Source organism: Lontra canadensis, unplaced genomic scaffold (assembly GCF_010015895.1).
Source record: "Lontra canadensis isolate GAN:19392208 unplaced genomic scaffold, GSC_riverotter_1.0 scaffold35, whole genome shotgun sequence".
Lineage (NCBI taxonomy): Eukaryota > Metazoa > Chordata > Mammalia > Carnivora > Mustelidae > Lontra > Lontra canadensis.
In genome coordinates, this window is record NW_022631029.1 from 4070008 (window position 1) to 4086930 (window position 16923).

General features: G+C 46.4%; 1 protein-coding gene across 7 annotated transcripts in view; it reads left to right on the plus strand.

The window, feature by feature from the left end:
- The window catches only part of GATAD2A (GATA zinc finger domain containing 2A), a 103106-nt gene that overhangs the window by 57059 nt on the left and 29124 nt on the right, over positions 1 to 16923 (plus strand). For 5 of the 7 annotated variants that reach the window (XM_032867773.1, XM_032867778.1, XM_032867780.1 and 2 more), the window contains one exon: positions 9161 to 9429. In XM_032867773.1, coding sequence (XP_032723664.1) covers positions 9161 to 9429 — 269 coding nt within the window. The remainder of the gene's footprint in view (positions 1 to 9160; positions 9430 to 16923) is intronic. The other 2 variants (XM_032867776.1, XM_032867777.1) reach the window with 1 other exon arrangement.

Consider the following 16923-nt stretch of genomic DNA (forward strand, 5'->3'; position numbering starts at 1 on the left):
GGGTCACAATCTGAGGATCTCAGTGTTGAAATGGGGTTGAGATGTCTGGACCAGCACCCTTTCCCCTCCTGGGAGCTCCTCTTCATAAAACCTATATTTGTTCATTCATCAGATGTCTCTCGTCTGTCTGCTGTGTGGCGGCCATTCTTCTCTTCCAGGGCTAGGGACAAACAGGAGCATTGACACTGAGGCACAGCTGTCATGTAGCCTGTTACCTGGTGGCTGGTAGTGACATTTAATTGTGGGGTCCCATACCTCCTGGCTGCAGGGTCCTCCCTGGCCTGGCCCTGGGCAGCGAAAATCTTAATTCCCTCAGGCGCAGTTTCCTCTCATTTCAGGATGGGTGTTTTATCTTCCTCCTCATTAGCACGTGCATTATTTTAGCTGCACTATGTGCTTATCACTCCAGATGAAAACAATTTAAACATGATTTAACAAAAGGCCTTTTGAGGGGCACCTGGGTGGCTCAGTGAGTTGGGCCTCTGCCTTCAGCTCAGGTCATGATCCCAGACTCCTGGGATTGAGCCCCGCATTGGGCTCTCTGCTCAGTGGGGAGCCTACTTCCCCCTCTCTCTCTGCCTGCCTCTCTGCCTACTTGTGATTTCTCTCTCTGTCAAATAAATAAAAATCTTAAAAAAAAAAAAAAAAAGGCCCTTGAGTGTGTAGTGGAATGTTCACAATGGGCAGCTTGTGAAAGTGCCAGGTAGAAAAGAATGGTGGACCTGGGTTTCAGGCCCAGACTCTTCACCTACTAAGATTTGGATTTCCCTACCTTGGGTAACATACACATCCTCAACAAGCAGAGCTTGAGTGGCAGCTATCACCCCCAGCATGTGTGGTTGGTTCCCCCGCCCAGGTCACAGGACTGCTACAGGGAGGGCCTCCCTAGGATCCTCTTAGTGTAGGTCTTTGAAGGCCCAGGGACCTTCTAGCTAGGCAGCTGGACTTAGGGCCTTTTTGATGGTGTACAAGAGAAAAAACACCTGTATTTTTGGAGTATCTTAGGTTTTCAGATCCCTAAGGGTTAAGAACCCAGCTTTAGTCAGTGAGTAGTAAGACTTAGTTGTCCTTTTGAGCAAACCTGTAGCACAGGACTCATGTGGTTCCCTTCTCTGCCTGAGACCTCCCAGCCCAGTGGCTTAACCCTCTCCTGCCTAGACCATCTCCCTAGATTCCTATTTCTCTCTCAGCCTTAGTCTATAAGACTCTGTCTCAGCTTTCAGAGAGTCTGAACACAGAGGGTTTTTTTTTTTTTTAAGATTTTTATGTATTTATTTGAGAGAGAGAGATCATAAGTAGGCAGAGAGGCAGGCAGAGAGAGAGGGGGAAGCAGGCTCCCCGCTGAGCAGAGATTCCTGACGCGGGGCTCAATCCCAGGACCCTGGGATCATGACCCAAGCTGAAGGCAGAGGCCCAACCCACTCAGCCCCCCAGGCCCCCCCAGAGGGTTGTTGTTTTTTAGATTTTATTTGAGAGAGAGAGTATGAGTGGGGGTTGGGGGGGAGAGAGGGAGAGAGAAGAGAAGCAGACTCCTGCGGAGCAGGGAGCCCAATGTGGGGCTCGATCCCAGGACCCAGAGATCGCAACCTGGGCCAAAGGCAGCCACTTAACCGACTGAGCCACCCGGGTGCCTCTGAACACAGAGTATTTAATGAAAGTACTTCTTTGCTTCGTTTTGACCTATAGGGCAAATGCCAGGAAGCATACATTATTTCATGAGGCTAATTTATAGAAATGTAGGTTTAACTCAGTAGCGTGTACTGTACCTGTATTGTTTTGCTCCACACTGAATATGAAGGTGAATGGGAAAACAAGATTTTCTTCCATGGAAGAGTTTAGCAAGCTGGGAAGAGAGATGAAGCTGCTGAGTAGTATAGGGGTTGTTGCTGTGGGCAGTCTTCCTGAGGAACTGGGTGAGACCCGGCTTCCCTCAGAGTGAGCCCACACTGATGCCATGGCCTGGCAGCCAGTTCACAACTGGTAGTCCAGGTAGAAGGTGGACAGTGGGGAGGAGCTGAGGGGTGTGGTTTTACGGCTTAGAGCTTGAGAGTCTCTTTAGTGACACAGAGGGTAGACTCTTAAGCTACATAGACACTTGCTCATAATGGACGGGAAGGTCGCAGCAGCATCCCCTCTCAGTCCACTGAAGGTGGCATGTTTGTCTTATGTTCTTAGTTCTTCCTGTTGGAGGAGCCAGCCTTGTGATTTCCCTATGTTACAGAACAACCTCCCTCTGGCCTGGGAGCACTTCCCTCCAAAGGGCCCTCTTCCCTTGTCTCACTCCCGCTAGTCCTTTCAGTTTTCAGCCTCTGCATGTTGGAGTGTTACTTTGTCTAGCTCTTTGTTTTATCTTTGTGTTCTTTGAATATAAGACTGAGATGAAGTCATCCTTAGGAGAAATAATTTCATACAGAAATGTTTAATACAGAAAGTGAAAGTTTCTTAATTCTTGAGAAATGAGTGCTATGGCTTTTAGCCCAATTTCTTTCACTTTTGATTTTAGTAAGCTTTTTCAGTATTTTTTTTTCTGAAGATTAAAGCCTTTTTAAGCCATGTGTTTATGCTATTTATATTATAATATTTATACATAATAAATATTTTAACAAATATTTTACTTATACTATTGTAGTTTATGCTATTCTGCAGTTTTGTTTTCTCATTCAAGTTATTTCTAACATCATTATGTGTGTCTTTACTTAGTATGTTTATGAGGTATTGGTAGTGAAACTGAGGCTCAAAGAATAACAGGATCCTTCATCCAGTTCCCTGAGATCAGGCTTCTGTTCTCTTTAGTGTCTGATAGTAGAAGCTGACTGTTGGAATCATCCTTCTATTTCCCAAGTTAAATTGTGTCCCTTACACTCAGCCTTAACAGGGTTTGATGTTTAAAACTTGAGAACTGGCATCTTTAGTATGAGTTCCTTCCAGAACACAGCTACTTTATCCCTGCTGCTGTTGCTCAGAGAGATATATCAGAGAGTGGCTCAGGACTCGAACAGAGGGAGGCCTCTATTCTGGAAGGGAAGACATGTGCTTGTCAGCCAGAGGCTGCTGGCACCAAAGTACAGCTTAGCTGTTCTTTTCCCTGGCCCCTCCTCGGGTCTTGTGTTTGACTCTCAAGAATGTGGGAAGCCTCCAGAGGGTGGGTAAAGGGTGTACAGGTCTGAGACTCATCTTCCCAAGCTTCCTCAGGCTGTTTGGGAGAGTAGATGGGATTCTTGGGTTCAGGCAGGAGACAAGGGGGAGGCCATGCAGGGGGGCACCACAGTCCCAGCCTCAGGATCACCAGGGCACAAACATCCACCTGCACTTCGCATCTGCTCAGAGGCACTCTTTGGTGGGTGCCTGGCTGAGTTCTGATAGAGCTGCCCCACAGCAGGGCCTATATGTTGAGTGTGGAGATTGGCTTGTGCCAAGTGAGACCAGTGTCTGGATCTTGTTGTTACCCAGCTTGGCATTGGATGCATCACAGGCCCTTCTTCCTTCCTGACAGGAAAGGGTGCCCTGTGCTACTGAGGACAGTAGCTGGCCCATGTGCAGGCCTCTACCTGTCAGCAGACACTCCTCAGCCTCCCTTTGTGGCTCTGGTAGACCCATGCTCAGCATGTCCAAACTACCCTAGTCTCAGCCTTCTCTCAGATCTGTTCTCTCCCCATCTCAGAAAATAATTCCATCTTTCCAGTCGCTCAGGCAAAAACAAACAAAGCAGTCCTTTCTTTCTTTCTTTTTTTTTTAAGGTTTTATTTATTTATTTGAGAGAGAGAATGAGAGAGAGAGAGAGATCATGAGAAGAGGGCGGTTCAGAGGGAGAAGCGGACTCCCTGCCAAGCAGGGAGCCTGATGCAGGAGTCGATCCCACGACTCCAGGATCATGACCTGAGCTGAGGGCAGTCAGCTTAACCAGCTGAGCCATCCAGGTTCCCAAAGCAGTCCTTTCTTGCCTCCTATCCAGCTGCTGGCATGTTGTGTTGTCCATATCCTCTAAAGTATCCTTAGTGTTTGGCTGTGTCTCCCCACTGCTCAGTCTCCTTCTCATCCTGATCCATAAGATACAGAAGCCTCCCAAGACTGCGTCCCCCACCACCTCCACTCTAGTCTGTCCCCAGATCAGCCAGATGATCCTTTAGAATAAATTGGATACCCTACCACCTGTCCATGCTCCCCCTGAGGGCAGTCCACACTCAGTACCCTCTTTTCCCCACCTCCTCATGTTCTTCTCTCAGCTCTGGAAAGAGCACCCCAGGTCCACCTTTCAGAGCCTCAGCCTGGTCACTTTTCCTAACCATGTATCGCTAAGCACTTTTCTCATGCAGAAACAGGAGTGTTACTGGTAGTATTCCTGCTGGTGTGTTAGTAACTGTGTAGTATAAATAATATTTCCAAGTACAGAATGATAATGCCTTAGGGTTATAGCTCCATGACTTGTGTTTGTTTACTTTTTTTTTTTTTTTTTTTTTAAATCATCAGGAGACGTTTACTGGTGTTATGTGCTCAACTTGTGCCAGGTGCTTTCATTGGTCTCCTTAGTTTGGTTTAAAAATTCTGTTTCCTACATCATTCACCCCTTTGGGAGTTGTTTGAGAACAGGTTTTTCTCCTCTGAGGTTCTCAGATCAGTGAGACAGTGGGATTTTACTAAAATAAGTAGGGGCTGGCTCAGTTGGCTAGACAGGTGACTCTTGATTGACTCTGATTGGCTCAGGTCATGATCTTGGGGTTGTGGGTTCAAGCCTCATGTCAGGCTCCATGTTCATGTGGAGTCTGCTTGGGATTCTCCCCCCAATTTGCATGTGCATTCTTTCTTTCTCTCAAATAAATAAATAAATAAAAATCTTTAAAATAAAGTAGCCTTGGGGTGCCTGGGTGGCTCAGTGCGTTAAGCCTCTCCCTTCAGCTCAGGTCATGGTCCCGGGGTCCTGGGATCAAGCCCCACGTTGGGCTCTCCGCTCAGTGGGGAGCCTGCTTTCCTTTTTCTCTGCCTGCCTCTCTGCCTACTTGTGATCTCTAGCTGTCAAATAAATAAAATCTTAAAAACAATAAAAAATTAAAAAATGAAAAAATATATTGTCAAAGCATTTTCCAAAAAAATAAACAAATAAAGTAGCCTTTGGTAGAGGCAATTACAGTTTGCACTGACCCAAAGTCCCATGTCATCCTTTCACCTGTGATTTCATGGCCCCTTTGTTCTGGGGTTGCTTTGTGGGTATGCCTGTGTAGCCTCTAGTGTGGCTACAACCTCCTTCTTGGGGTGAGGAGGATCTGGGCTTCATCCTGCCACCTTTCTGCTCCCCCATCCTTGTCTGAGGATGTATTAGAGCAGGCTCTGTGAGGGGCTGAGGCCACCTGCGTTCTAGCCTTGCTTCCTGGGTAGCATCCTGTGCCTTAGGCAGCCTTTTGCAGACCTGGGGGCCTCAGCTTTACAGTGGGCGAGCTGCTGTCAGGATATTCCCCTACCAGCATGGGGTCCCCCTTCAGTAAAAGGGAGCTGCTCTTTGTGGGCTGGCCATTCCTGAATGGGCCTGTGGTAGAAACTCTGTTGTCTTTCCCTTCATTCTACCCTTACTGACCAGGGATGTGAAGCAGATCCTAATTTGCTATCACACTAATCCAGCCTCTTCACCTGCTCTTTAGAATGTATTCTAATGTACCTCCTCGCTGTTTTTTGCAGAGATCATAGGTCATGCTTCATTCCTCAAGGCTTGTTTCTTCCCTGTAGGTTTGTGGCAGATTCTGGGTTCATGCCTGCAGGTGGTGGCCGCTAGCCCTAGTGCAGGAGACGTCGGGGGGTGGGCGCCACTGGTCCTTTATGCTGCGAGGAGGGAGGAGCTGCTATTTACCAATACCTGCCGTCCCCAGGAGCACGTGCCCCTTGTGGCCTCTAAGACAGCCACCTTGTGTGGAACAGGCTCCACCTAAGGCAGGACAGGGGGTGGGGTGCAGAGCTGGAGGCACTCTGTGCCATGTTCGGCCCCGTACCCCCTCCAGCTATGCTGGTCCTTCCTTTGGTGTGGGAGGCATGCAGCAGCCCCCCTCCCAAGAAGCCCCCACCAGAGTCGGAGGGGCAGGGCATGTGTGCACTGCCAGGATGGCTGTTATTTCTGGGCTTAGGGTTGGCAGAGTTCTAGCCCCTCAGCTTCAGAGTGAGCTACCCTGATACTGCACACAGAGCATAAACAGGCTATGTTCTGTGTCCTCTGCTGGGAACCCTAATCAACTACCCAAACTGGGGTGCTGTGGAGGATCCTATGACCCAGGGTGGTCACTGGGGCTGGAAGGAGCAGCCCTGTGGGTGTGAGGCTCTGCTCTGGCCCTTTGCCATTTCTTGTTTTACACCAGTGACAATGAAGTGAGGTCACCTGGGCACTACCTTGCCAGGCTGGTGACTTGGCACACAGCAACTGGTTTGGTTCCCCCTCTCCCCTTATCTATGTGGGCAGTTAAGATGTGGGCAGTTGAGAGGAAAGACTTCACATAGGGTCTGGGTTTAGATGAGAATCATGGATTGGAATCTGGAATTTACAAGGCCAAAGATTGTGCTGGCTGGCAGGGTGGGTGGGTGGGTGAGGGTACCAGCTGGAGCAGAGGCAGAGTGGGGAAGCATGAGGGAGTTTGAGTACAGGATTGGGGAGGGCATCCTCCACATCGACCTTAGTCCCGCTTCTCCTTCAGTGGGTACCGGGCCAGACTGGGAGTTTCTCCCTTAGGGGCAGAATTTCTTCTGACTAGTGGGGACCTTCTTTTCCTTTTTTCTGGTTCTGTCTCCTGTCCTCTCCTGTTTGATCCTGATAGGCTCCTTTCTGGTCTGGGGAGCACAGCTACCTGCTGTCCAAGGCAGCTACTGAAATTGTTCCTCTTGTCTAATTCCCAAATGTGCAAGGGGCTCCTGTTTTAGGCCGTCCCCAAGGAAAGATGACCCAAGAGCCCACAGTGAGGGAGGGGAGGGTGACTGACACTCAGGACAGTGACTGATCTGCAGTCTCACAGAGACAGGGCTGATAGACTCAGTGAGCAGGCTGACTGGGTTTGTTGTGAAGGCGTATCAGAGGACAGAAGCCAGGGACGCCTGGGTGGCTCAGTCTTAAGCATCTGCCCTTGGCTTAGGTCATGATCTCAGGGTCCTGAGATCAAGCCCTGCCTTGGGCTCCCCGCTTGGCGGGAAGCCTGCTTCTCCCTCTCCCACTCCCCCTGCTTCTGTTCCCTCTCTCGCTGTCTCTTCTCTCTCTGTCAAATAAATAAAATTAAAAGAAGAAGGAGGACAGAAGCCATAGAGCTTTAGGCTAAGAGGGACATGGGGGGTATCCTTGCTTTCTCCGAGCCAGTTAGGAGACCATATTCACACAGAGAATGGGAGGAGAGGATGGGGGGATATTTGGGGAAGGGTGACTGGGACTGAGCAGGGTTGGTGGCAGGCACGGGATAGGATGCCAGGAGGAATTGGGGTCAGATGAAGGTCTTGTTGATATCCTGTGCCCTTGAGCGTTGAGTTCTCCAGCCCCACGTTCCTTCAACATGGGTGGGGAGCACCCTAGGGGTGACATGACCACCAGGAGACTTGCTCATTTTGACTCATTTGTACTGCCTGTAGTAGCAGATATCTGAGTGCCCCAGCCAGGCCACACTGGCCTGACGTGTGTATATGGGCCACTCTGCCTCCTGAGCCAGCAGCATGAGGCAGCTGTCCGTTTCATTCCTTTCACTCTAAGTCCAACCAAAGGGGCCATTGGGGCAAGGCCCTGCGCTACTGCTCTTTGTGGAATTGGCTCCTAAAGAAGATTGTGAGTGAATAATCTCAGGAGGGTATCCCGTATATGATGGAGTGGCCCCCTTGTTACTCTGTGTTGCCCTCAGCCTCCCAGAAGGTGGGCTCTGGGACTGGGAATGACTGGCCCTGTCCAGGATAGGCCTCCCAGGGTATTCACTGGTGAGGAAACTGAGGTGCCAGGTGCACTGCCTGTGGACACAGAGTCTGTGTCTGTGGACACAGGTGCCTTCCGTGTAGGTACACCACAGGTATGAATTGAGATTCTCTGAGCCCATGGTGTATTCCTCCATGGGCCCCATGTTGGTAGACTGGATGCCTACTATCCTGTGTAGAACTGGCACTTTGGGAATTCTGTTAGAGCCTGGCAGCTAAATTCTTTTTTGTCCTCTCACGAACTCTGGCTTGGCTTTTTAGACTGACTGAACTCTTGTTGCAGTTTTATTTCCTGTGTCCTGCCTTGTTGGGACATCAAGGCTGGGCTCAGAGTGGCTCCTTTAAGAGCGAGTGCCTGTGTCCCAGACTCTGTTGTGGAATGCCAGCAGCCTCCCTGCAGACAGACATCACTGCGCTGTCCTCCATCCTGTCTCTGTGAGGGTTAATAACACTTCAGCTTGTTGTCTGGAACCGGTTCAGACTGGTTTTCTGGAAAGTGCTTTGTCTCTCAGACTGAATCCTGGGAAGGGTCATGTGGAGCCCAGTGATGTCATGGGATCAAAAACTGACTCAGCTGTTTTTTTTTTTTTTTTCTTCTTTTCTTTCTTTAAATCAAGATATGTGTGTGCTGCAGGTACAGGATGCTGGCACAGTGACGAGCCAGCTCTTACTCCACTCAAAGTTTACCTTGCTGGCGGTCAAAGGGTTAAACGTGACCCCCACCTCTCACCCCCAGAAGTGAGCAGGGAATGAGGAGCCTGTCCCTCACTAAAGGGGAGAGAAAGGGTCAACCTGAGGCAGTGCTGGGCTGGACCTGGGCATTGACCCTGCTCCTGGGACAGTGTGCTTTCCCTTTGCAAGATTACAGACACCTCCAATCCAGGGTAGGTACTTAGAATCCCAAATGCAGGGAGTTCAGATCTAGACCAGTTTGCCTCTGTTTGCTTTTGAGTCTGGAGCACAGAGGACTCCCCTTCCTTCTGATAAGGAGCCACTTTCCATTGTTCTTGTCCAGGTCCCCAAAGATCTCAACCCCCCAGATGCTCCACTGATCCTGCCCAGCCTTCCCCAGGCAGTGAAGAAAGGTCTTGGGCATACTTTGTGGGTCCTGGATTTGTTGTGCCTACTTCTGCTAGCAGCATGTGGCAAGGAAAACTCTCCAAGCTGACACTCTGAAAAAGTTTCTAAGAAGGTAGCAACTTGGTTGTGCCAAGTTTAAATGTCGTGTTTTCTCCTTCTCCCAAAGTTCAGAATGACTGAAGAAGCATGCCGAACACGGAGTCAGAAACGAGCGCTTGAACGGGACCCAGCGGAGGATGATGTGGAGAGCAAGAAAATAAAAATGGAGAGAGGATTGTTGTCTTCAGATTTAAACACTGACGGAGACATGAGAGTGACGCCTGAGCCAGGAGCAGGCCCAGCCCAAGGGTTGCTGAGGGGGGCAGAGGTGCCGACCATGGGCAGATGCGAAGGGCAGGCGGGTGACGGGCCCGTGGACATGCGTACCTCATACAGGTGAGGAGGAGGGACCTGGAACCAGGTCTCCTGGGTGTGAAGAGGTGGTGAGGAGATGGGGATGAGGCTTCCCTTCAGGCCTTCAGGAAGCAGCTTTGGGTGAGTTGTGGAGATGGCTGTGGGTTCTAGTTCTGGCATCACTGTACTGTACTGGACAGACCTCCCCACTGGGGCCTGGATATCAGTGACAGAGGGTGTGGTTCTCACAAGAGGAGGGATAGTATTCTCCATCAGCTCCCTTGTAAGGCAGCAAGTCTTGACTAAACTCAGACCTCTCGTCTGTTCAGCTGATGCTTTTGATTTGTGGGAAAACTCAAGAGTTTTTAATTTGAATATATCTCCTTGCTTTGTAGATTTGGGGTTCAGGAGAGCAGGGGTTCTAAGCTTCTTCTGGGTCACTGGGCTGGGGGCAGAGTCTGGAGTCCAGCTCAGGGATACCTTGTACTTGTGCCACCACTCCTTATAGCCAGCACATTATGAGGGAGGAGATCATTCTGTTCAAGTCTCCTGTGGTGTGGTGTTTTGATTTCTGCTTAGTACAAATTAGTTCAAGAGTAACTTTACTGATCCTCAGCTTTGTGAGGTTCTTAAGGAAAAAACTTGGAAGAATTAAGACTCAGTGTCTTTCCTGTCATACCCCCTCCCCCCCACCAATTTCTTCACTCAGAAACATTTTCTTGTAAAGAGAAGTCTGGGCCTAGCATCTACTGTTACTGCTCTCCTTGGAGGTCTGATGAGAGAACCATTCTCCAGAATGTTCACGCCTAGATGTCTTTTGAACCAGATATGCCACAACGGGTGTGTGGCCCTCCTGGCCCTCCCTCACTAACTCCCTGGTCCTCCCCTACAGACTCCTTTCCAAGTCTGTTTGCCCTGGGTGGGGGTAAGGGTAGCAGGTGCAGAGCCAGGGAAGTTGGGAGCATGAGTGTTGATTAACTCACACAGGGATGACTCTACCCTGCAGTCGTCATGTTAAATTCATTTTGGAGCCCAGATTTTCAGAATCCTGCAGATTTCAGAGGTCATTTGGCCTGACATTTCTCAGCTTTTACAATTCTTAACCTCTTTGAGATAAATGGGAGAATCCAACCCCTTCTATGGGGAAAGCATTCAAAGTGGGTTGGGGGGTACTTTTTTTTCTAATACCCCAAAAGGCCTTTTTCTGTCTGTCTCTGCTTTTTGCTCTCCCTGTTCTAAAACCAGAGGCCTCTTTGAAAGCTTCAGAAATAAAATCGTTAAGTCTGGGCCTTCTTTCCTTCCATCTGACTTGGTCCTTAGTGTTTCAGGTGCTGTCTCAGGTAGCTGAGGAGGAGGAAGAGCCCCTGCTTGTGAAGATCTGGGTTCTTCTTGCGTCTGGGCTCCTGGTGTGCATTTTCTCCTGTAATCACCTTGCTTCTCTGCAAGGCAACCCAGCAGATTATGAGGGAGAGATTACCACATCTTTCTGTTGACAAGGCCTGGGGCTACATTTGGCCTTTGGGCCTCTTGCTTCCAGACTTCCTCCATTATGCCTATTGACTTCAAACCCAAGGTTACTTGGACAGAGTGGTGTTTTTTGAGGTTGGTGGGGATGATATCCTTATGACACAAAGGAAACAAGGGAGCAGGGATCAGAGATTAACCCAGGCACACAGGGCAGAGTTGATCCTACAGGACTAGAGACTCCCCAGGGCACTCATGGAGCAGTAAGAGAGTGTGGAAAGAGTTTGGCTCTGGTGGCTGGTAGGCAGAGTTGGGGTCACATTATATTCCCTGACTGATCTTGAGTAGATGGTCTTTTTGTTTCTTCATTAGTAAAATGGGTGATAGTCTCTGGTTGCTGGTTATTGGGTGACAGATATGTACCCAGAATTGGTCCTAGTGTGGGAAGTATTGGTGACAACTGTCCCTTCAGTCTTCACTCAAAATAAGGTGGTCCACATGTAGAGCTACTATGTCCCTGAGTTTCCACATAGAATATTCTGTTTAATTTATTTAAGAAGTACAGTTGTGAGTTTTGACAAAAATCATAGGATCAGGTATACCTTACAATTCTAAAACTTACCTGTTCTGGAGTGCGTGGCCCCAGCTTCTGTGTTAGAAACAGGTGGTCTTTGAATCCTTCCTTATTGAGTGCATCTGGCTTGAGAACATCCCTTTAGGAACCTCCCTGTATCATGGTGTGGTTGTTCCATTGGTTCTCAGGTTAGTGTGAAATCCCACATTGGGCAGATCAAAAGGCACAGCTGTATTAATCATAGTTTAAGTGGGTTGAAGCTCTTCAGCTTCAAGTTCACTGAATCTTATAAAACTAGCAAGCAATTTTAGATGGTTCTGAGAGAATTTCATTTTTTTTTTTTAATTGAGATATAGGACACATACTGAAAAGTGCAGAAGGGTGCTACTTGATACATTTGCCCAAACGTGAACACATCCTTACAGCTTGATTCAAGAAACAGCCTTGAAGCCCCCTTACGCCTGCTTATTGTCACTACCACAAGGGTAACCAGTTTCTTGGCTTCTAATAGCATAGGTTAGTTTTTCCTGGTTTTGCATAATACATAATGGTATTATACAGTCTGTACCCTTTGCTTGCTTTCATTCAGCTTACTGTTTGTGAGATTTATCTACATTGAGTTTAGTGGTAGTTAATTCATTTTCATTGCTGCATAGTATTCTGTGTCTAGAATTTCTGTTTGGCTTTGTTTCACAACTGCCTCGTTTTCTTTCACACTGTTTTGTTCTTTTTTTTTTTTTGAGATTTTTAAAATTCATTTGAGTTAGAGTGCACGCAAGTGAAAGCATGAGTGGGGGGAGGGTCAGAGGGAGAGGGAGAAGCAGACTCGGGGCTTGATCCCAGGACCCCAGGGTCATGACCTGAGCAGAAGGCAAAATTTAACCTACTGAGACATCTAGGCGTCCCTCATGCTATCTTATGACTCAAATTGGGCATGTTGAAGACTAAAGGGAGTTTCTGGTAGCTTCTAGGAGAGATAATTTTCTTTAAGGAAGTGGCTGATGAATTAAAATCACCAAGATAAAACTTTTTTTACTACATTGGTGTGATGTGTAGCATACATAGGAAGACCAAAGGGTAAATTCAGTTCTTTCCCTCTCAGCAGTTCCCCTCTCCATCTCTGTCAGCTTTTCTGATTTAGGCTCCCAGTTTGTGTGTATTTTATTTTCAAAGTAAATCAAAGCTGGAGGGTAATTTCCAGCAACAATTGATTGAGGAGAGATTTTCACACACACCCCCAAACTATAAAACAGGACGAAATAAGCCCAAAAATGTCAATCATTTCAGCACTTTGGAAATTGGTCTGAGGCATATAATGATCTGAGAAGTGTTTGTGCTTAAGGAACTACTGAACTTCGGGTAAGAATAGTGAGAATATGTGAGGATTTAGCCTGGAGTCCTTTCCATGCCCTCTCCCCAGTTCTACTGCTAGGGAACTTCTGCCTGGCAGGTACAGGCTGTGAAGACCAGCCCCCTCTCTGCAGGAGTGAGAAGGGGCTCATTCGATTTAGGAGAGTTGTGGGACAGTAGCCCTGGAACCTTGGCCTTATTGGTTGGAGTGACAGTCTTAGAGGTGGGAAATGGGGAAGGACAATGACTCTGTTAGCCCAGGATTGCAGTCATGGTTGGGGCAAGACAAAAACTATTTGAAGAAATAATATTCAAGAACGTATGTGAGGAGAATTCCTGCTCAAAAAGCTCAACAGACCTCAAGTAGCAGAAACACAAAGTGATCTATACCTAGACACATTATAGTCAAGTTGTTACAAGCCAGAGAAAAAGAAAATCTTAAAAGTAGCAAGAGAAAAAGGGCTTATTACATACAGGGGAGCATTCATATGATTCACAGCCAGCTTCTCACCCAAGATAAAAGCTGAATGGTATTCATGAGCGCTCAAGGAAGAAAACTGTCAACCTGGAATTCTGTGTCCACAGAACTTCAGAAATGAAGGCAAAAAAGACATTTTTAGATATAGACCAAAAGAATCCACCGCTGGCAGACCTGCCAGTTCTTCAGGCTGAAAGAAAATGACATGTTGGTAACTTAGGTTCCCAGGAAGAAAAGAGCACTGGAAATGGTAAATATGTGGGCTAACATAAAAAACTTTATTCTTATTTCTTCTTAAAACACATAACACTATGTAAAGTGGTAACTGTAACTTAACACTGGTCATAGAATAGACAAAAATAACCATTGCATCTCTCTGGAATTCACCAAAGCATACCAAAGTCTGTTGTGTTTATAATGGTGACAGATATGTCAGAGAATAATAGTATAAAACAGGAGGAATGAAATGGAGCTCCATTGGGGTAAAGTTTTTCTACATTTTACTGGAATCAAGTTAATATTAATTTGAAGCAGATTGTGGTAAATTAATAAGATGATCATTGTAATCTCTAGAGCAACTATTAAGAATAACTTTAAAATACAATTTTAAAAAATCAGAAGAATTTAGTTGTATACTAAGAAATGTTTAACACAAAAGCAGACTGTCAATGAGGAATAACAAAAAAAGAATGTATGTACAACTAGCAAAATGACACTTTAGCACCTGTAAATCCAATCAGATCAATTATTGTGTTAAATGTGAGGGGTCTAAAAACCCCAATTATCAAGGTAGAGGTTATCAGACTAGATAAAAGCAAGATCCCACTTAATTGTATATTGTCTATAAAAGACACTTCTTAGGTTTAAGGATGCTTTATCCTTTGGTAAAATAATGGGAAAAACTATACCGTAAGTAACCATAGGAAAGCTAGAGTGACTATTACCAATGTCAGATGAAATTGACTATAAGACCAAAAAATAGTACTAGAGCCAAAGAGTGACATTTTATAATTATCTAGCAGGGAGACAGACATACCAGTCATAAGTTTATGTCAACCTAAGAATAGAACCCCAAAATACCTGAGACATAAACTGATAAGGTAGTAGAAATGACATTTTATCAATTATCGTTAGAGAATTCAATATTCCACTCTTAATTGGTAGAGCAACTAAACAGAAAATTGTTAAAGTTCTAGAAGACTCAGCATTGTTGATCCATTTGGCCTAACAGGAATCTATAGAGCACCAGTGACTACAGAAAACAGAATACATCTTTATACATGATCATGGAACATTCTCCAGGGTAGACCAAAGGCTGGGCCATTAAACAACTCTCAGGGATGGTTGTTGTTGTTGTTCTTGTTGTTTTTTAAAGAAAAAAAAAAACAACACAATAACAAGTGTTGGTGATGTGGAGAAGGTGGAACTCTCATACTTTGCTAGTGGAAATGTAAAATGGCATAACATTCAGCAGTTTCTTACAAAGTTACACATGAACTTATCACAGACCCTGCATTCTATCCAAGGAACATACTCAAGAGAAATGATAAAAACATGTGTCCACACAAAGACAGGTACGTGGGTGTTCACAGCATAATTCATAATAACTGAAAGATGGAAACTATCCAGATAGCCAGGCAAAGGTAGATATAACATTCTCTAACCATGCAGTGGAATACTATTGAGAAATTTAAAAATGAACTCCCGATTCATGCAGCAGCATGGATTAACCTCAGACTCCCCATGCTGGTAGGGAGACAACGACCCAGAGACTGCATGTTGTATAATTTCATCTATGGGGAATGTTCAAAACAAACTTACTATAAAGACAGTGACTGGTAGTTGCCTGGGGGTGGGGGTGGTTGGGAGCAATGATCAACATCTCATGGGCTCAAGGGAACTTTTTGGGGGTGGTGGAAGTAGTCTAAAATTAGATTGTGATAGAGGTTGCACAACTCTTAAGTTTATTAAAAATCATTGAATTATACTATAGTGAATGAATTTTAGGGGTATGTAAATTATACCTCAATATGGATATTTAAAAAAATTAATGAGATTAAAATAGTTTGGGTGTTTTTTTTTCTGGCATCCATAAACGTGCTCACAGAAAAACAAAAATCCACAAAGGTGGAACTTGAGCCTACTGGTCTTGTGAGACCAACCCAAAGGTCATGGGCACATGCCTGCCCTCCTCCTACCCCATCCCAAGTCAGGATTGTTGGAAGAGGCTGGAGTTGGGGTAAGCAGAGGAATCTATTTTGGGTTCTCTATTTTGTTTCTGTGATAAATAGATTCTACTCCTGTACTTTCCTATAGAGAGTCTCTTTCTTTCACAAGTTGTTGATCTTTAGAAGTAATCTGGGCCATGCACAGGTGAGAACAACTCCCCCTCCCCCCCGGACTTTCGGGTTGAGGAGCATTTAACTCAATAAAACATGAGCCTGTTCTTTAGAGGTTCTGCACCTGAAAGGTGAGGACTGGGTGTCTTTTCAGTCTGGGCCTTTGTGGGGTATGGGCTCCCATCAACAGCCACCCCCATGCTTTACTGAAAACGTGTATGTATATGCCTTTTTCTGAGACATTGGCCCTTCCTGGGTTGTTAATAGGCCAGGACCAGGCTGACTCTGTGACCCACATTGTGATAGTCCCTAAAAGACTGATGAATCAGAGACCTGTACCCCTGAAACAAATAATACATTATATGTTAATTTAAAAAAAAAAGAAAGGACAAGATGTGATCATAGCTACTTTCTGGTGTACTATAATATGAAACAATGTGCAGAGGTCTTGGAGACAAAGACTAGAGATTAAGGGGTATAGCTCATTGGGGATGGAAGTCCATGTGTGCCAAAGCAGACCCTTCTCTACTTCCTCATTTTATCTGGGAGGAAACAGGGCTGAGGCTCCCTGGGTCCCATGGGTGAGGCAGGGGCAGTCAAGTAGGCCAGCTTCCACTTCTCAATAGCCTGCTATGTGGGCCTCAGTGAATGTGGGGCAGATGTTCAGATGACTTCCATTCCTGGGTTCTGTTGGGGTGTGTGGCCTTTGGGTAGTTGCATGTCTCCCTCCTCTCTCCCCATCCCTCTTTGCATCATGCATCTGATTTGCTACAGGTCAGGGCTTCACTCAGACTGAGGGCCTGCCCCCTGGGTAGAAGGGGCTCCTATGCCACTGAGGGGTCCATGGCCTACTGGCAGTAGTGTCTGAGCCATTAGAGCTGTTCCTGGCTTGAGTTTTTCTGGCTTTCCACCTCCCTAAGTCAAGCACTTGCGAACTTGAACAGACTAAAAATGCACTGAAAGCGTCCTCTGTTTACCAGGCCTGCAAAGCAGGGCCCTTTCGTTAAAGTTGGTGTTTTTGATGACAGAATCACTCTCCCATCTTTCTTTAGAGACTTTGACATTCACCAAGGATATCATGGGGGTGACACATCTTTAAAGAAACTAGTCACCAAAAAAAGGAAAAAAAATTAGGCACACCTTCTGTGTCCAGGGACATCACTATTCATTTGATATTGAAACAGGGTTTGGTTGTCCTGCCGTGGTGTGTTGTGTGGGGGCATATCACCCACATTCACGTCAACACACCTGCGTTCTCCTAAAACCAAAAATGAATCTGAAAGTAACATGTTGCAGCTGCCTGTTGTCTATAATATGGGTTTATATGGACG